This window comes from Chamaea fasciata, unplaced genomic scaffold (assembly GCF_029207755.1).
Source record: "Chamaea fasciata isolate MVZ Bird 193981 ecotype frontalis unplaced genomic scaffold, bChaFas1.0.hap1 SCAF_1, whole genome shotgun sequence".
Classification (NCBI taxonomy): Eukaryota; Metazoa; Chordata; class Aves; order Passeriformes; family Sylviidae; genus Chamaea; species Chamaea fasciata.
Window position 1 is genome coordinate 145,910,897 of NW_027094086.1, and position 21,320 is coordinate 145,932,216.

Consider the following 21,320-nt stretch of genomic DNA (forward strand, 5'->3'; position numbering starts at 1 on the left):
TCAGGGAAAGGTTTATGCTGCAGGGAAGATAAGAAACAGACCTTGCAGTGGAGCAGGACAGAGCTGTCTGAAGGGAAAGCCAGCAGCAATCCCTGCCTTGGGAGGAGAGGCTGGCCCAGCTCCCCTTGGCTGAGGGTCAGCTCAGGGGTTAGCACTAATCTGATCAAAAAGGGGATTGTGAAAAGCTCATCCGACTCAGACTGTGAAATCATGCTCTGGAATCCTAATAATTTCTACAGCAACCAGTTGTCACACCATGAGGAACTACTAGCTGGAGTTGGGGGGCAGGGGGAGAAAGATGACACACTTTTGTGAATCCCAAATCCTGCTGTAGGCAGAACTTCCATTTAAAAAAAATTACATTTCCATATAGTCTGTTCTAAAAAGTACTTTGTGAAACATTAAGGCTCATGTTTCCAAACGTTATAGAACTGGGAAGTATCCCAGGACTATCACAAGAATCTGAAAAAAATCAAAATTCATGCAGAAACTTTGGAGATGATTTCAAGAAGACATGCAACAGAATGATAGATTTTTGTACTCAAAATAGCTTATAAATGACATCATTTTAAAAAGAGAACTTTTCCCCCATTCTTTTCTGCACTCTGTTCACTTTTCCACTGAATATTTTATGCAAGAGCATTTTGAATTAAAATTCAAGTCAAAACCCCCACAAACACACCACCAAAAACCCAACCACAGAGGCTAATCAAAAGCAAAATAGGATTTCATCTCACATTGCTCCTTTCCATTCAGGATTGCATTTGCATACTATATTTTTTCCAGCAAATCATGCAGATTTCTGGCTGTTGGCAGCTCTCCTCTCGAATCCTGATGGAGAGAGGAGCTGCTCCAGCTCTCCATAGTTTTACCACATGGTGGCAATGTAACCTCCACCTTCCTGCTCAGGAGGTGAGTTGTCTCTGATTTCCTCCTTCATTACTTCTTATTCACTCTAATTATCATATTTGTAGGTGGCAATTACAGTCTTCTGAGCTTCTGCTTTCCATTTCCTCAATAAATTTAATAGAGGCATGTTGGGTTTATTTTTCAAATAAACTCTGCAACATTTCTAAGGACATTAACCCTGTAATAGAAGAGTTTTTCTTCCAGTTAATGCAATATTGCATGTTTCTCTGATCTCTAATGAAGTTTTGATGACTATTCTGGGCCTGTTCCCTTTTGCCAACAAACATTCATGTGCCCTTCAGCATTAACCCTTTGCCTTCACAGTTGCTTTCAAGCAACTGTGTTGCTTTTGTTGCCTCATTGGAATTGAGAAAAGCAAAGTCTCAAATTATTTAAAAGCAGCTTAAAAAGAATGCATGAAACACAAAAAAAGAAAAACTAGGAACATGTTCGAAAGAATAACAACAACAGAAAACAGTAAAATATTCAGCCTGGAAAGGAATTAAAGGTGCAGAAGAAAAGGTGATCCATGAGAAAACATGCTTTTAAAATCACACTAAGGAGTAAACTTGTAGTCTTCATTTTAAATGACTGCGATACTGAGAAAATGAAAAAACAATATCTATTTGCTACTGCTTTTAAAATCAGTATGCACTAAAAGTCTACATCTAAACTACAATGCAAACATTTTTTCCTGCACTTTTGAATAGTGAGGATACTTCTCATATATAAATACAATATATAACTATACCAGCTCTCAGAAGAAAGGTTTTATTCTCTGGTTCACAGGCCAGGCACCACAGATTTAAGGTTTAATCGATGATAGCCAAGAATACAACACTAAATAAATCAGTGAAAACACTCAAAAGATCTTGAAGCAAAATTCAGAGAATTTTAAGGAATATGCACATTTGTTAGAGGTATCAGCTTCTGCTTAACTGTATAATTCTGATCTGGATTTAATACATAAATCAGGGCATTGCACATACTGAATGAGATTGCAATTGTGAATTTTACATCTAAATTTCTGCCAAATTTGTCTGACTATGGGGAATATTTCTCAGCTGAGAGTTTGAAATTCAAATGATCTGCCCAACAGAGTATTTGCAGTGGTCATCCTCTGCTGTATAATAGGTACCAGGTGAGATGAGGAGTAAGTAATTTCTTGGTGTAGCTTATATCCATATGGCCAGTACAGTTTCAAAGCCATCTAGGACACCTCAGTACATCACAGGAAATTCTATGAATAAAAACACAGAGCACTTGATAGTTTGCTTTGGTACTATATGATACTTCCACTCTCATTAAAATCTGAAAAATACTTTAGAAGTGAAAAGACATCCCTTCAAAACCCACAGTTAAGGAACTTGTTAAGAAGTATTTTAAATAACTATAAATAAAACACAGTATTTAGCTTCTGGCAGCATTTTGTGTTCCTGTGCTGTTTGCTGCGACTGAATGCAATAGAATAACTTTTACCAGGGCAGAGTGACATGCAAGAACTTCTATGGTCTTAAAACTTCTCTTGGTTGGAGAACAGAGCACAGAAGATTTTCAGTCATTAAAAACAAAACTAAAAATTAAAACAAACAAGGTATTCTAATCATGATTTTCTGGTATGCAAACAGTATCACAAACTGGCTGAGAGAGGGTTCATTCAGCACCACAATGACACAGGCAAACACAGGAATGACCATGATCCCTTTAGAAGAAAAGAACTGGGAAGAATGGCAGCAAATCCAGCTCTACAGGGCTCAGCTGTGCTGTGGAGATGGTTCTCAAAGTAAGAAACTCTTGTTTCCAATGGAAAGAGAGGAAAGCAGCAAAGAGGCCCCCAAACACAGAAGTGGTTGGGGCTGTTCTTGCGGGAGGCTGTGGTGCTGAGCACATATCTCAACACGGGATTATTTTGGTCTTACCCCCCTGCACTGTCTGGCTCTGCCTTGGTGGGCCATGAAACCTGGCTCAGAATGTATCCCTGCACCTCCAGACTCCGAGAAATCCTGGGGGATGTGGGGAACCGGAGAATGGTGCAGGTCTGAGCAGTGCCTGCTGCTGTTTGCCATGGATTTGGAGGAAAACACCTCCTAGATGTTACTGCCTTGCTTGGTCTCTGCAGTCCTCATCCCAGGAGAGGACTGAAGGTTTCTGCCATCCTTCTGGATTTGGTCCCTGCTGTCCCACACTGGCTGCTGTGCACCAGGCACCTGGTGTCCCCAGCCTGGCCACACAGCAGCCAATTCATCCCTGACCACTTACATTTTACTGCTTAACCCATCCAAAAGCTTTAGGATCATCTTTGAAACCTGCCATTCCCCCCCCACTTTTCTAATTACTGTTAACTCCGTGGCATAGTTTCCGCTTGGACCTGTACTTGTTGAAGACTGGAAAGCAGCTGGTGCAGAAGCTGCACCATATGGTAGTTACTTATAGCAATGTAAACTAATTGAGTGTTGAGGGTGATGTAATCCCTGGATGTTTTATCTTTCAAGAACTGCTGCTGTGTCAACTGATAGCTTTAAAGATCTGCTCTAGCCCTTCAGTTCTGCTGACACAGAGCAGACCCCAGCCAGAGTCAGCTCCATGCCCTGGTTGGTGTCAACACTGCAGTCACCACTGCGCTTCTTTGGTACAATTTGAAAAATACCCTGCAGTGTATTTTTCAAGATGTACCCACATCCCTCATGTCTTCAAGGTCTGAGGCCCCGTGGAGAGCTGGTAGCTGGGCACACTGCTGGAATAAACAGCCTTGTTTTCCCAGAACCAGGATGTGACATGCTGGTCATCATCCCTCACACAGTGCCAGGCACAGGCAGCACGGACAGGAACATGAAAGGGTGTTTTTATTTACAAAGATTTAACCTCTTGCTTATTTCACATACAAAGACTGGATCTCTGCTGGAGGAAGCTGTGGACTTGAGCTCTGTGGGGGCCTTCCAGGTCCCCAGCCAGCCCTCAGCAGTGATGCACCCCTTGCATTTCACATCATTACTCCTCTGCTCTTCCAGCCACAGATCCCCTCTGACCTCTGATTGCTTCCAGAGGGCATTGGGATTTGGAGCTGTGTATTTTAAACTGTATTTCAATTTGGTTCTTTGTCTTTTTCTTTTTTTTCCCCTTCAAATCAGGGAAGCTGATGTTAACAAATTATAAGATGACTTGTGTCATAATCTTGGATATTGTTTTGATTTCCCTGTTGTTACACAGCAACGGACAGGCCAACTCTCTAGTGAGAATCACATATCTCAGCAGAATTTTCATCCCTTTCATGTACTTTCTCTTGTTCTAATTTGGACAGAGTACATTCATTTTTGCTTTTTTTATTTCTTACAGCAGATAGTCTTTATTCAGGCCAGGGAGCAGTGAGACAAATAGGAAAGCTACTTAAACAGCCTGTAGCTTTTTTACTAGGCCCTTAATTTCCACAAGCAAGGCTGCACCAAGAAAAAAAAACTACAGGAAATTACTTTTTAGGTCAAATTGATGGAATCATATACTAACATAAAATTTCTATGACTATCTTTCAATTTTTTTTGTTCTTTCTGTAATCACTTCTTGATAGCAGAACTTTAAAAACACTAGGCTTGCTTGCTTGCTTGCTTTCTCTCTCTCTTTCTCTCTTTCCCTCTTTCTTTCTACATGTTTTTCAAATAAAAGTTCATGGACATCCTCAGAAGAAGAAAATGAAAATTTTCCTCAGGGAAATAACGAGGCACATATTAAATTTATCACGATAAAGAGCTCCATTCCCTACAACTATCATGTACAAGCAGTTTATGTGTATTTACCCTGCTGTATATAAAAACAGGCATTCTTTGTAATCTCAGAGCCAAAATGTGTAACTGCAAAGATATCAGAAAAAGACATCAAAACTATACATAAGATCATAAAAATTTAGCTCTAGAAGAAGCTCAAAAAGTCCTAATCCCCTCCCTGCACTGAAATAGGATTGATGCTAATCTCAACAACCCATGACAAAAATCTGTTTAATTCACTCTTAAAAATCCCCCAGGACACAGATCCCTGAAGTATCCTTGGGAAACATGCCCTAACAGCTGTATTTCCACCCTGTAATACTGTACATCATTTTTGTACAAATTAATTCAATTCTTTTAACTTCTTACAACATTCAATAGCCTGGAAGACTCTTACAGGCGTCACAGCCCAATTCTACCAACATAGAAATGATGCATCTTTGTTTTGTTTTACATGCATTACATTTTGCATTTTGTTTTACATGCAGTGAACCTGACCACCTAAATACAATTTTTTTTTGTGTTATCAAAACCACTATCAAACCACAGAAATGACTCTGTGAAGGAAAAGCATGGCTTTTAAATTTGAAAATAGTCTCCAACACACCACTCTTTATTTTTTGGGAATAATAGTGTTTTAAGATATTTCCTTTAAAACCCTGATAGTAGACATAAAGCATGAATATTACAGCAAGACCCTCTCACTCAGCATCCTGATGCAGATCCAGGGCACCGCGACCAGCTTCCATGGAATTATTCCAGACTTCAACTTAGCATGGCAGAGGTCAAAATCTGTTCTGCAATATCTAAAGTGCTGATATACTAATTAGTTATTAAAAATACCAGCATAATCAGAAAACGAGGACACAGCTCTCCAATAGGCAATTTAACCCAAGGCCACTGTAACAAATTGGTGCAGAGAAACAGAACTTATGTGCAAGCAGAAAAGCACAACAGCTCTGTTATGAAACTCACAATACACCATTTTTTTGGAAATATCTGACTCCAGTGATACAACAACTATTTTGTGACACCTACCAAGGCTTCAGGGCAAACAAAACCAACTTCACTCACTGAACACCACTAAAGGTACTGGCAGCTGCTGGCTGAGCTGCGACATGAAGATGAACAACTGGCTGCCTTCCACTGCCCCAAGGAGATCACTGACCACAGTAAATAACATCCTCTTTTCATTCCAAAAGCCATCCTGATGCCTGAATGATGGTGATCCAAAAATTAGAGGATGACAGGTGTTGGTTTTGGCTGGCATCCTCCTTCCAAACAACCTTCTGCAGAAAAGGAAGGTTAAGGACTGGGCTAGAGCTGGCAGGGTTTCTCTTGGTGCGGTGCTGGATTTTGAAGCCAGTCCAGATAACAGCACATTTTAAAGTTTTCAGGAGCTTGCTGATTTCTAGGCAGGCATTCACAACGTGCACTGTAAATGGTTCAATTCTCCCTGATCTTTGCCAGCTGAGAAGGGCCAGAAGCCTATTCTTGGTGATGCAATCTGTAATGGGAGCTTCCTTGGGACAGGGGAACCTCCATCAAAGCCAGGAGATGATGGAACTTCTACAGAACCTGTCATGACATCATCTGGTGAAATTTAAGACTCTTTTCCTCTGCTTTAACATGCATAAGGCAAAACAACATTATATCTAGCTCATCTTCCTTGCAACAGAATTTTATTGTAGAAATATCCACTTCAAACACATGGCTGAGGTCGAGAGCTGCTCTTCATCCTTTGACTGCAACTAAACTGGGCAGATTTTATGCACATTTGGTATAAATCAGTGTGCACATATAACAGTGCACAAAAATCTAGTTCACCTTCAATAGGCAGCTAAATAATGGCTAACTGAGGCTTGGATGGCCCCAGGTGCTGCACAGCATCTGCAGGTACTGAATGGGCAATGCTGAATGACATCCGAAATGCAAAACAGAGGAAAACTTCCCATTTTTGTATGGAGACAATGTCACTGAAGCACCACACTGCTTTTGCTACCTCACCTGAGCAAGCACACAAATGAGGGAACAAATTCCATGCAGCTTCCCCCAAAAACCCTGAAAAATATCAGCATGTACTTGAAAGCAAACTAATGGTTTTTAAACTTGCATTCCTGACACTATCTGGTGTCATTTCCCAGTTCCAAATGTTTCCCAAATTCCCTTTACCCCACAGCAGCTGTGTAGAACTGCAAATTTACCTATGTCCATGGGATGTTTTCTTTGTGACAGAAAATTTGAAAAGTCTTAAAGTAAAATCTGTACTCTCTGTCCCAATGATTCTTCACATATCTTGTCAAAATGGAATAATTTGTAGTCCATTAACGCTGGTTTCTTTCACTGTCTGCAGCAATGGCTTTTGTATGGCAAGAGATTTATTTATCCAGAGATTCTTAAAAAATGCAGTGATGAGTCAGTCTAATTCTTCATCTTATTCTCCCCCACCAGGTCTTGGAGCTTCTAGTTACTGGGAAAGGTTAGCCCTGTCTGTGAAATATGAGGATATGTCATCTCCTTCTCTGGTGGCACTACACAGGAACTTTAGCACATACTTGCTTTCAGGCTAATTACGAATGTTCCTTTTCACATTCAGGCATAATATGATCATCAAAGTTGCTGTTTCCAAGCAGAAGTTCAGCTTTCTCATGTTATACAATGAAAAATTGAGCACACATACGAATTAGGTAAGGCACTGCTTCAGCAGACTTACTGACTGGTTTCCCAGTACCAAGATCACTTCCAGAGACTCAGAATTAATATTTCTAAACATAAGATGTATGTCTACTTCCCTTGCTTGAAATGCTATAGGCATAAAAGACACTGCTCAAAATAACTGATATTTGATTTGGCAGCTCCTGCCAGGCGCTGCACTTCCGAGACCAGTCACACATGTTCTAAATATACCCTCTGATATTTTTTGTGAGATGCTGATTAAATTATGGAAAAGATTTTTCTTTATTACTGTGTTCCCTCTCCTCTCTTTATAAAGTGTACAAAAGGAACAGAAGCACTATTAGCATGAATCAGCCAGTGGCTTTGGATGTGTAGTTCCCATAAGCTCAGGGAGAGTTTCAGGGAAATGTATGTGAGGGGAAATTGGGAGCCTTTCCTAGGTACGGCAGCAAAAAATTCTGCAGTTTCATTGTCTTAATGACGATGACACCCTGGCCTCTCCCACCAGGTGTCACTGCGAAGTCACACAAGAAGATCTGTCGGTGATCACGCAAGACGCAGACAAAATGAAGATTAATAAGGCAGAAGAGTCATCTCTGAAAAAGAGTCATTTTCCCCCTCCTCCTCCTGGTTTCTAGCCAAAAAAGAAACACAGCAGCACCACTGTGCGTTAAGCTCAACAAAGCAGAGTATCAGTTTTAAAGGATGACTGTGTAAAGCTTGTACTACTCAAGAGATTTAAATGTGCGTTGTGGGAGCTGGGGCTTGGCTGCCTGGAGGGGTTCCCTCTTGGTGTCTGAGGATTAGGTGACATCCAGATGAGATGTCCCAACCGTGGTGTCAGGACAAAGTCTGGAACAGGGATTCGCAATTTGAGATGACCTTGAGATTTAGAGACTTCCAAATTCAGAGAGTATCTCTGATCCTCTGATCCTCTGACAGTGACACGAGATAAGGGAGTAACTCACAAGCAATTCTTATTTTTAAACTCAGTTCTTACTTTTAAACTCACATGCTATTCTTACCAAAGTCCCTAATAACCACAGATGCGTCCCACAGAGCAAGCCGCAAAATTGTTCCTCCATTTTTCTAGTTTCTACTCTAAAATGAGGACACATGCAGCAAACTCCTCACGTCACACTTTATGCATGGCATAGGACCATCTATAGGTGAAAATCCTTCCTTCCCCTCCCAGCAGCGACAGAAGCACACACCACTGTGTCCCATCTTTGATTTCCAAGCATGCACTTAGAGCATAACACCAGAAGTTATGCAGCTTTATCTGTGAACACAGACTTGCTCAAAGGAGACCACACCAGGACCCTGTCCTGCTAAAGGGCCCCTGACTTAGCCTGCCGGGCTGCTCCTGGTCTGGCAGCAACATTCCAGTATGGAGGGAAGTCCTCCTGCCCCATTCCCCAGGATTCAGCATCACATAGTCCCAAAATCAACAAACTTCCAAGCTGCAACACAGGGACTTCTCAACCTACTTTTGTCACTTAACAGAATCATGGAGGTGACCTCCATCAGAGCGCCTTGCTGCCACCCTTCCTCACAACAGCTGAACAGCCTTTCCAAGTGCTTGATAGCAAATTAAGACACTTTAATTACACCATGACAGAATTAACTTCTGTGGAAGAGTGCTCTAAAAAAAGCATACAAATGAAATTAATTTTACCTGCAATTTACTTTTTAAATGCACTTTATTTTTAAGATATTACTACTTATATACAGAACATATATAAATACTCTTATCTTATTGCTTTGGAAGTCCTTTTTGCTACACCAGCACTTGCTTTAAAATTATCTGTAAGACTTATTGTTGCTAATACATATTCTCAAACCAACAATGATCATAGAGCAAACTGAAATAAAACCCACTCTTTGCTGCTGATATGCATTTAAATGTGTAGCTGATTTCAGCAGCAGAACTTTAAACTCTGTTTTATAGGATATCACTCGATTTTAGTGCAAGCATCTATCAGGCACAGCTCTGAAAAATTTTGAGTCAGTCTATGAAAACACTGTCAGTGCTTATTTTAGTAATAAACCGCATGCTTAATCTATGCTTTCATGTTACAGTAATCTATGTATCAATCTATAACCTTCCAGCTAAATGCACTAAGTAGATTAAGCTCCGATTGATTTGAAATGTTTTTCACTATATTATCAAAAGTCTACAGATCAGCGTAAATACCTCGAAGAAATTTTTTCTCCTTTGGCAGATTTACAAAAGCAGAGCTTAACTTGAATTGGAATGAACTTCTGCATTTTTCCAGGGCAAAAAGCCTGTCAAATTTACTCCAGATCTGCTGTGCTTCTGGGCTTAGGAAAAACCTGTGATTAATAGTGCAGCACATCTATCCTGGCCTGACAAGAACGATGACATTGTGAAGAGAAGTGTCCCCCCGGGCCTGCCACACATGTGAAGTGTCAGGAGTCACCCCAAAGGCTGGCACTGCTGGGTTGCCATCTGCAGAGCTCACTGTGCAAACAGCTCTCAGAGAGGGGAGCGGGGGATTGCTGCTGGTGTGCTCTTGCTACGTAGATAAAAGTCGTTAAAAGTCATCTTCCCCAAATAGGAAGCACCGAGTTTTATGTTCCATGCTGCGCTTAGGGAAAGTGAGAAGCAGGTTGTGAGCTGCCGCAGTAACCCAGCGAGGAGGCTCTGCTGTCGCTGCCAGGGGTCACGGAACTCCAGCAACAAAAAGAGCATGGGAAGGAAGAGGAGTGTGCTGAACTCTCTGTGATCCTGCTTCTCACAGCTCCTTTGCAGACTATCTGCTGGAGCAGGCTGCACAGATGGAGGGAGAGCTCTGCATATGCTCAGCACTCATCCTGGTAGCTCGCTGAGACGGCGGCAGTGCAAACAAACACGGGCCCGAGCATCCCACCCAGCCCGGCTGGGGAGGTGGGGAAGGCACGGCTACAAACCACAGCAGCAACGGGTGAAGGGCAAAAATAGTCTTGAGGTGGCACAGTTCAGTCTCTGCCAAGTTTTCAAGCATTTCCAGCCAGGTAAGTTCAGATTTGGAATGTTGTCCCGCTGAAGAGGTGGCATCCAAGAAAAGGGAAGACTTTGGAAAAACAAAGGTGATGGTGTGTTGGCAGAGTATCCCAGGTTAAAGCTCACTGGCAACCATAAGTGGATTTTCTTGGACCGCACTGGGGAGGTGTCTCTCCTTTCTCAATTGTCCTTAAACATATATCCCCATGGAGTATTCAGCTTCTTCTGGATCCTCCTCCATCCATTCAGGCACGTAGGCAGCTGGTGTCTGAGCACTGCAGATCCAATGACACCATGCTCAATGACAGATCCAATGACAGCTTGTTCAGCACCTGGAACAAGTCCTCAGTCCTGACCCCAGTCCCAGGTTTACCTCCATGAGGACTGCACAAGTAATGACAAGAGAAGGAGCTCAGCTCACACAGTTCAGCTCTGGATTTGATTTCGGATTCCCATTACTTGGGAATGTTGAAATCAGGTTTTCCTGTGGGACTTTCTACATCTTGCTTGTGAAAGAAGAGAATTATTTAGTTCAATATAAACTATATTAGGACATGAAGTGACATTTCCAAATCCTAATTTCTTTCAAACATACTCCCAGTAAACAGCAGGTTCAGTGGTCCTAATCTGCCTCGTGCCTCACAGGTTACAGAACCTGGCCTGGGATAACCAGACTGTAACTGTACTCGATCACACATTCATTTCTTACCCTAGCACATTAACATAAAGTTAACAAGCAAATTCATTATAGAGGGCAAACCTGAAAGTCAATGTCAGCCAAGAAATTGCCTGAGCAATCCTGTAATTGAATAAAAATACGTGTCAGCAAAACAAGTGTCATCCTGGGCTTGCTGGGGTGCTCTGAGTTCACGGGCTTGACAAACTCCTCTCAGTGTGATGCTGTGTGGGAGACTCTGCAAGGAGACCTGATGTACTAAATGATGTTTATCAGCCAAATATGGGTAGTAGTAGGCACATTTGACCTACAGAGTCAAACAGCCTGCCCACAACTTCACCAGCAAATTAATAAATAAATTGAAGGAAAATTAGCATTTTGTTACTTCTTAGCCACTTCTCTGGTTACAAAGAGCTTTCACAGCACAAGGAGGACATTTACTTGCAAATATGCTGTATTACAGTAGAAACACGTATTTAAATATAAAAAATAATAACCCCCTATCAGATTTTTCCCCTGATGTGTTTGATGAGTTTGTTCACTGATTTATGGGATCAGCATCTTTGGGAGAGGCAAACTCATTTATTTTAATTTCCTCATTTCTGAGTCCAAGGGCCATGGTCTAGCTGTGATACAGACCAATTTAAGTAGTGATTCCTATTTTTACACCAATTAACTGCTAATGGCATTTTGTAACCTATTCTATTAAGCCTCAAGAAAACTGAGAGCAGCCAACAGGACACAGTTAATAGATGCATCTGGAAACTTTCTCTCTGTAGAGGTAAGAAAACCTTGGGACTATGCTGGGATCTGTAGGATAAAGCGTGACTTTAGGGGGAAGCTGTGTCACAGGAAAGAGACACTGCCAGGTCCAGAAGTCAGGATCCTTGTGAGAAGGAACTGCTGGCAGCAGCAATATATATATATATATACGTATGTGTATGTGCATTAACATTTTTTATTATGATGTATTCGTTTAAAAGCCTACAACAACCCCCAAAAAAAGAACTGGGGGTGGTGAGGATCCTCTCCTAAGCTAAGGAGCAGTTGATATCACTTTTCGAGCAGCTGCTCACAGACACCTAAATGGCCATTTGCCAGCTGAAAGGATCAAAGAAAAGCAGTGCTCCAGAGATGACCCTCCACCCTGTCAGGCCCATTTTCACCGGAAAGAATCCAATTACTGGGGTCTGCTTTTAGAAATTTTTTTAGGTGGCGAGATCTGGGCAGCTTCCAAGGCTCACCTAGTTCTGTGGGAAACAGCTAATCAAGTAAAATTGTTTCCTCGCTTTTTCCTTTAAGACAGAACCCCTTTCCCTCCCCATTTCTGTCCTTTTCTGTGATTTGAAAACTGGCACTTCCATGAGTGATTGCAGGTGTCATTAAATAATGAAGCAGCTCTGTTCATTAAAGCCCAGTGATTTATTACCTTTGGTTTAAGGGAAAGAAAACAGCCTGAAAACAGAATTCTTACACCATTTTACATTATTTCCAGTCCAGCACATCAGGCAACTGTTAGAATAGCAGGTTTTCAGCTCTATGGTCCACCAGTGCCTGGAAATGCAATGCTGGATGTCTAATTCCAGCAAGATCTGTAATTCTAGACTGCAACTTAAACTCATAACTAACTGCTGGCCTAAATGTTGTGTCCTACCTTCATACAGCCAGTCGCTGAGCCCATTGAAAATAACACCTTCCTTTCCTGTGGAGACCACTCGGATGGCTTGTTTCCCCACATGGGCACAGTAATAGATGTTATTCTCAAAGATAAATATCTGATTTGAAGGGAAAAAAAAAAAGAAAAAAGAAAAAGAGAACAGAATTAAGCAGTGGCTTCAGCATAAAATGTTGCATTTTGCTTTTACAATAATTGGCAGTACAAAATCACACATCACAGTTTTATGGCATCTTTTGTTTAAAAAAAAAATGGATTTCCACAGCTTGCTTCCAATCCTATCAGCTAACAGAAAGATTCTAATTTACAAGAAACTGAAGCCTTGGTGCTTTGATACAAGCCTTATTTCTCTCACTCCTGTCTTCATTTCAGACATTGAACAGTTCAGTTAGAGGGCATGCGATGAAGAATGCCATTGCTCAGGTTTTGAGAGTTGTTAGCGCTATTGCTGTGGAATGCTCCTGTGAATCAGGCTGTTTATTTATGTGTTTAAATGCTGATCAGGAAGTAAAGTTTTATCCAGCCAATAATAAAAATATTGTTCCATGGCATCAGTCTTGATCATGTGGTTAAATTGGTCTCTGTTCCTCCGTCACTGATAGCACATTTCCTGTCCTCTCACCCCAAAGTGAAACATGTCTTACTCTAAGTAGAGTTACAGAATCACAAGCCACTTGGATGTAAAATATCATTAAAGTCTTTAATGTCCAAACTCTTCTATGATTCTAAGGTCACAGAGTCCAAGCATTAACCCAGCACTGCCAAGCCCACCACTAAAGCACGATCCCCAGTGCCACATCTGCATGTCTTTTAAATACCTCTAGACATGGTGACTCCATCACTGCCATGGCATGTTCCCATGCTTGACAACCCTTTGTGTGAAGGAATTGCTCTTAGAATCCAACCTAGACCACCCTGGCACAACTTGAGGCCATTTCCTCTTGTCTTACTGTTTGCCCCTTGGGAAAAGAGACTGATTCTCCCCTCACTCCAGTCTCCTCTCAGGTAATTCTGGACAGTGATGAGGTGCCCCCTGAGCCTCCTTTTCTCCAGGCTGAACAATCCCAACTCCCTCAGCCACTCCTCGTAAGACTGGAGCTCCAGACCCTTCCCCAGCTCTGTTTCCCTTCTCTGGACATGATCCAGCACCTCAAAGTCTTTCTTGTTGTGTAGGGAACTGAACACAGAGTTTGAGGTGCAGCCTCGCCAGTGCCCAGTACAGGGGGACAATCACTGCTCTGGTTCTGCTGGCCACACCATTTCTGATACTGGCCGGGATGTCTTTGGCTTTCTTGGCCACCTGGGCACACCTGGCTCATGCTCAGCTGCTGTTGACCAGCACCCCCAGGTCCTTTCCTGCAGGGCCACTTTCCAGCCACTCTGTCCTCAGCCTGTAGCGCTGCCTGGGGTGGTTATGACCCAAATGCAGGACCTGGCACTTGGCCTTATTGAACCTCACACCACTGGCACTTTCTGTAGATAGGCATCACATTTTGCTGACCTCCAGTCACCGGGGCCCTCCCCAGGTAGGCTGGACTGCTGGTAAATGATGGGAGGTGGCTCAGTGAGCACTCCTGCCAGCTCCCACAGTCCCCTGGCATGGATCCTTTGCAGTCCCACAGACCTGTGTATGTCTAAGAGGTGTGGCAGGTCACTGACCCTTTCACCTCATGGGACCTTTATTCTGCTCGCTATCTCCCTGTCTTTAACCTATTTTTAAACTCTATTCTAACTGAAAAGATGTACTAAACAGGATATCAGTAAGCTATTTAGACTGAAATTCAAACTTAATATAATTTAGTAGACATTTATAGATGGGTTTTTATACACTTGAAGATACTGGAATACATGTTATGTATCCTTACCACCACACTAGAAAGCAATTTCTCACGTTATGGAAAGACAGAATTGAGAAAAATATTTGCTTTCATCTTCTGTTTCACATCCTATTATGGTATATGTTTCACCCAAAGATAAGCTGGAAATATTCCAGAAGAAAGTATAGGTCTTAATTTAATTTTGGCAGGAGTTATAGCAGGTCTGCCTAAAGGTAGGAATTATTACTGAAACTGTAGCTTGCTCTTCTTCCTTTTAAACTAGGAAGAGCCGCCTTCAATGAATAGATTTGGAAAGTAAAAAAAAAAAAAACCAAAAACATTGTGGAAGATACTACATTCTCTTTCCTACCTTTAATTTTAGTAAACAGAGCAGCCAGATAAGGGATTCCAAGTAAAGAATTTTATGTATTAGCTAATCTGCATATGGGGAGGTTGTTGCAGTTTAAATGTGCATAAAAGTTGTGAAGACTAAGCAGAATCAGATACTCAGGGTCCAAATAAATCCAAATCTCTGTGTCTGAGTACTAAATATGCTAAGAGGTGCTTGGGTAAGAGGTCTTCTGTGACAGGCACACGATCAAGTGGATTTACTCAAGTGATGCAACCCTTGCCTTGCCCAGATTCTTCCAGCAAAATAAGGTTTGCAATATTTCGTACTATATTCAATGTTTTATGAGTTTACAGGAAAAATAAAGAAAGTGTATTGACAACCTGTTCCCACCCTTCCCTTTTTAAAGTATTGCAATGTTTCCATCTTCCCTGTTTGGTCTTTCAAAGCTTCACTGCACTCATCAGGCTGTGTGAGGTATCTGGCAGCTGCAGTGGAAAAACAATATAGTGCTCTGACTTCAAACTGTCTCCCATATAATTCAGAGTCAAACTGCAGCACCTCATGGAGATTTAAAAATTATCCTCCTAACTACAGTGCCTTGTACCCTAAAAATGTCAACCATAATCAAGATAAAAGATAACTGAAGCAGCACAAGGAAGATTTCTGTGTAATGTATCTTATAAATTAAGAAAAAGCTTTTGGACTTCTGTTATTCATCAAGAAAGAAATGTCTTTGGATTACCTCACATGCCATGTTAGAAACATATTTGAAGTTATTGTGAAATATCTGCGTAACAATTTTTACTGCTTTGATTTCATGGCATCAATCAGTGCTTTCATTCAAATGATCAATTCTGTCAGCTAATTAGAGGATGAGAAATTTTAGCAAAGAAAAATAATAAAAATATGTACAGACCACTTTTACATTACTTTATGCTATGCTATGCTTTGCATAGCACTCCTAGAGAAATTTAAAATGATGACAGAAGGGATCAAGCTCAGTTTTATGCCTCTCTGTAGAGGAAATAAAGAGCAGAATGCAAATTTCTGGTGTCTCCTCTTTAGGTGTGCATATTTGAGCAAGACTTTAACCCAGACATTCTTGTAATATATGTGCCTTAAAATCCAACACTGAACACAACTACTGGCATGGAAAACCAAGCTGTGCCAAGTCAGCAAGAGCCCTGTGTTGAATACCACGTCCATTTTCATCATAACACATTCAAAGCAGAGGAAAGAAAAGATATTCTGAAAGAAGCAAGAAGAATGGAAACATCCACAGATAGACTGAAGAAACTGGTAACTCTACAGAAAAAAAAATACAAACAAGGAAGAAGTATGTTCTACAAGATAATGGACAGACACAGAATAAAAGGAAAAATGTATTTTCACCTTTTTTTTTTTTTCCTCAAAAACTACAGTCAAACCTAGAATATTTTTCCTAATGAAATCAGAATCAACATATGGAATGTATGGAACTTCTTGCCACTGGATCTAGCTGAAGACCTCTCTTTCTGCCTGATGTTTTAACAGATGCCCAAAAGATTAAACACTTAACAAAAAATAACTGGAACATCTGAGGGGATTAAAATAAAGTTTGGGGTTTTTCAAATGCATTCACTTAATCCCAGGATAATAAAAATCAATGGAGATTTTGCTGTTGGCTTTATGTGGCTCAGGATGCAACTTTCAGCTATAACCCCTTTAGCCTCAGGAATCAGCACACCACTAACTCCTGTGGTCTGGGAAGAAATCTCTGCCCACATGCAACTGGTGTTAGAACTGATTACCACAAACCATTTGACATCCTTGCACAACTGAAGTAAAATTGGAGAAGAGAATATGAGGCTGATTGGACCACAAGCCTGAGACAGGAAGTCAAAGCTTAAGTATCCAGTAAGATAAATTTATACAGTAGGGTAAATATTTGATCTAACAACAAATTAAACCTAATTCACTTCAAACATACAAGAGCCTTAATGACACTGATTGATTCAAGGATTTATTTAAAATGCTTTTACAACTGCTTAAGGGCTTGTACTATAATACTATCTACCAAACTGACCCAGAGTGATATTCAGCAATTAGGCTGCATTAATTAATATATTGGCACTTTTAAATAGATTGAGTTATGGATCTTTTCAGGAATATAATGAAAATAATCTCCTTAAGACTTAAAAAGTCACAGTGAACAACTATTTTGAGTAGGTGAACACTACAGCTCTTTTACAGTTGGTCAACCCACCTTCCTTCCAGCCAAAGAGCTGTGTGAAATTTCTACTTCTCCATAGATCAAAAGAAAGTAAATCCATGTGCACCAATCTGCATTTTTACTGCTCCTATTTATTTTCCAGCTGTAGGGTGGCATTCAAAGTTTATGTTCTCTTTACCCCACAATTTCTAACGTATAACTTATCAACTGAATGAGCTGCATCACTCAAATTTCTCATAAAGTTAATGCCTGTATGCTTATTACTTTAAGTTATTAGCACATTGAGAAGTGTAAATATTTCCTACACATTCAAAGGCACCTCTGCACTCTGCAAGGCGAGCCCACAGGATTTATCTGTGAGAGAATAGATAACATGGAAAGGTTGGCATTTTGACATGGAGAGTTTGACCAACAAGAACTGGCCTTCATGTACAGACAGGCACAAAGCCTTTCCTTGACACTGGGTGCTGGGTTTGGCTGGGGTGGAGTTAATTTTCTTCACAGTGGCTGGCACAGGGCTGTGGTTTGGATTTGTGCTGAGCACAGTGTTGATAATACAGAGATATTTTTGTTATTGCTGAGCAGGGCTTACACAGAATTTTCTGCTTTTTGTGCTGCCATCTTGTCGAGGAGGCTGGGGGTGCCTGGGAAGATGGGAGGAGACACAGCCAGGACAGATGACCCAAAATGACCCAAACTGACCCAAGGGTTACCCCAGATCATATGGCATCATGATCAGTCTGGGGATGTGGCGGAAGAAGAAGGAAGAGGGCAATGTTTGGAATGATGGAGTTTGTTTTCCCAAGTCACTGATACATGTGATGAGGCCCTGCTCTCCTGGAAATGGCTGAGCACCTGCCCAGCCATGGGAAGCAGAGAATTAATTCCTTGTTTTGCTTTGCTTGTGTGCACAGCTTTTGCTTTCCCTATTAAACAGTCTTTATCTCCACCCACCAGTGCTCTGGGTTTTACTCTTTTGGTTCTCTCCCTGATCCCACTGGAGCAAGCAGCTGTGTGGGACTTGGCTGCTGGCTGTGGTTAAACCACAAAACCCTGTTTTAAATTCAAAATCTTCCTTTGAGGCTTAAAAAGACCAGAATCAAAAAGGAAGACATGGTGAGTGAGGAAATAGAACTACAAATAAACACACTATTCTCTCCTCATCCAACATGATGTATTTTATTGTTCCTTGTTTTTAACGTTAAACTTTTATTTTTTATCTTTCTGCTCTTTTTCTGGAAAAGCAGTTTACCTGAGAGCATATTCTGAATAATAAAAAAAGAAACAGAATAATTTAAAAACTTTTTGAAACCTTCTGAGAAAACTTTCCAAAACGCATTTATTTTGCAGAATCGGTAAACAAAAATAATCTATGAAAAGTTACAGACCTGCCACTGGTCAAAGCTGAGTCCATCAGGGACTGTGAAATGCATCTGTGAAAATGTATTTATAAAAGGGTAAAAGTGCTGGATTTGTATGTATGTGAGAAGAGTGAGAAAATGTGAGAGAAACAGCCTTGCAGATACCGTGGTCATTGGATGACGAGGGTAGGAAGGGAAGGTGTGTTTATTTTTGTTTTATTTCTCCCTCTCACAATTCTGTTACAATTAATAGCAAATTATCAAACTGACTTCTCCAAATCAAGTTTGTTTTGCCCCGATGGCAGCTGGCAAGTGATCCCCCTGCCTTCAGCTCCACCCGTGAGATTTTCAGAGAATTTTCTCCCCCAGGCCCACTGGGGAGGAGGAGTGATAGAGCAGCTTGGTGGCACCACAAGAATCCCACAAGGGGATTTAAAGTCCCTTTAATCAAGGGCTTTTAAAAAAAACTTTTCAGCATAAGATACTGCCTTAGAATAGTCTGATTCCTGTTCATTTTCTTTTGGGTTCCAACGATAGGAATGTTTTGTGGTGAACTGTATATCAACTATCTACATATTTATATGGTGTTATTCATCACATTGATCAGGAAGTCTCTGGAAAATACAGAGATTTATCTTACCAATATGTTCAGGAAGTGGAAAGGTATTATGTCTTTATTTATATGCTAAGTAGCTGTCTGAGGTCTCTAACAGAGCCATAGCCTGTAAATGGGGTTTGGACATGTCAGATCATGGACACAAGTAGTTTTGATGGTGATCAAACCCTTCCTGGAAATGCACACACAGAATGACCCTTCCCTTCTCTCCACCATTTCTGGTGCTCTCTACTCCCATCCAAATATTTTGGAGAGATCCCTTCTTAAGCTGGTTTTGTTTTTATGCTGCCACATGAAACCTGGAAGCCAAGGACTGTGAAGATGAAAAGCTGCAAAGAGAGAGATTCCCTGCTGTTTATTTGAGTGAAAACCTGTCTGAACCGCCCAGAATTAGCCTGGGCCTGTCCTCATCCATGTGGCATCTTGAAGCAGATACAATAATTGTGTCTTCATTTTGTGATATCAAGGAAGTGTGATGAGCATTGTACCAGAAAGGTCTTGGCACTTTGCAGTTACTGCTTTTACATCAACTTCAGCAGAAAAATGTGTGATCAATTCAAAATCAGTTCTCAATCTTGTTGCTGATTGATTATGCATTATTTAATGAATACTCTGCCAATTTCTTCTTTTGAGCCTCATAAAATGCAAACTTTGATATTCAAATAGCTGTCATTAACGTATTCTGTCATTAGTGTTTTTCCTAATGCATATGATGTGATTTCACCAGCTCTTATCAGTTCTTGAAAAAGGGTAATAAAACCATAAACTGCTCCTCACCAGTGAGCTTGCATAATAAGATCTAGTATTTTAATTAGGCTTCTCTTGTTGCCATTTAAATATAGTTTGATAGCAGGTGATAAAAAAGATAAAAGACAAAAAACTTCAAAATATTTTCATTCTCTCCATCAATTGGTTCATGTTCATAATTTAGGAAAGAGACAGATAACAGTTGTGACAAAGGAGTGAGATAAAGAATTTTTAAATCAACTTTTTTTCTTCATGAAATGAAAATGTCATTATTAAGACCAGTGATAAAACAATGAAACTATTTCACACAATCATAACATTGAAGAGAATCATATCTAATAAATAACTGACAGAAAAGCCTACAGTTGCAGTTTTTCCTACCAGGGTTTGTCTTGGTTTTAATTCAAAGTAAGAAGCTGACTCCTTAAGGTACCAGGGATTTAGAAGACAGCAGTTTCTGAAGGCATTCCACAAAGAGATAAAGCTTAGTTTAATTCAAATTTACCTTGCCCAGACTTAGGCACAGGTAATGTTTACGTCAAGGGGAGGACTGCACCTGTTTAAAATAATTCTGCAGGGAAGCTTTCAGGACAGAGAAGCTGAAAAACCCAGGGGACCATTACAGCCAGAGAATACAGGAGTGAAGAGTGATGCATGTAAGAATCATGCTCATCCATGAACACATCAAAACCAATATTCATGACTCGTCACTGGAGATGGAAGGCTTGAACACATCTGATTCAGTGGTGTGAGAGCTTAGCTGCATGGAAATCAGTGCAATGAAAAGAAATAGAACTGTTTGTGGAAGGGAAAGCACCAGAACCACTGCAAAAGTCAAACAGAGAGTCAGCTGCCTTCAGTGGCCATGATTGCACATTTGGGAAAGGAAGTGTAGAAGAGTCACCGCTAGTAAATCATGTAAATGTCCTCATTTCAGCCACATAGCCTGGAAACTGCCAATACGCCTCGTAAAATAGACAATAAGAAGTTAACTTTGTTTTTATTGCATGCGATCAACAAGGCGACCAAAATGTCAGAGAGAACGCAAAAAGCATTCCTTCATGTCTCCAAATAATTGAAATATTTCCAATCTATGTGAACAGTGTCCAGAGCTCTACAACAGAGTCTTAAGGATTCCCAAGAGAGGATGTGGCTCTCCAGGTCTGGAGTTAATCTCTCAGGGGCTGGGGAAGGTGATCACCTTGTGGGATGTGGGTACGGGTGGAGGGAAGAAAGGAGCAGTGGAGCACCTGATATCAGGTTTCTGGTCAGGGAGAAGGAGATGTGCCCTTCTTCATATAAATGGAAGAAGCCTCGTATTCAAATACCCTGATTCTCATGGGGGACCTTAATCTTTATCTCCTGTAGGGTCAAAAAACACAACAATCCAGGAGGTCTGTGGAGGGCATTTGTCTTGGCGCAGGTGATGAAGGAGCTGATGAAGGGAGATGCTCTGCTGGACCTCACACTTTCAGATCAGGAGAAATTGCAGGGCAAGGTGAAAGCTGGAAGCAGCT

General features: G+C 41.0%; 1 protein-coding gene across 3 annotated transcripts in view; it reads right to left on the reverse strand.

Annotated features, from left to right (window-relative positions):
- Nucleotides 1–21,320, reverse strand: part of DPP6 (dipeptidyl peptidase like 6) — a 485,832-nt gene that overhangs the window by 67,867 nt on the left and 396,645 nt on the right. For all 3 annotated transcript variants that reach the window (XM_066200952.1, XM_066200932.1, XM_066200942.1), the window contains exon 8: nt 12,678–12,798. In XM_066200952.1, coding sequence (XP_066057049.1) covers nt 12,678–12,798 — 121 coding nt within the window. The remainder of the gene's footprint in view (nt 1–12,677; nt 12,799–21,320) is intronic.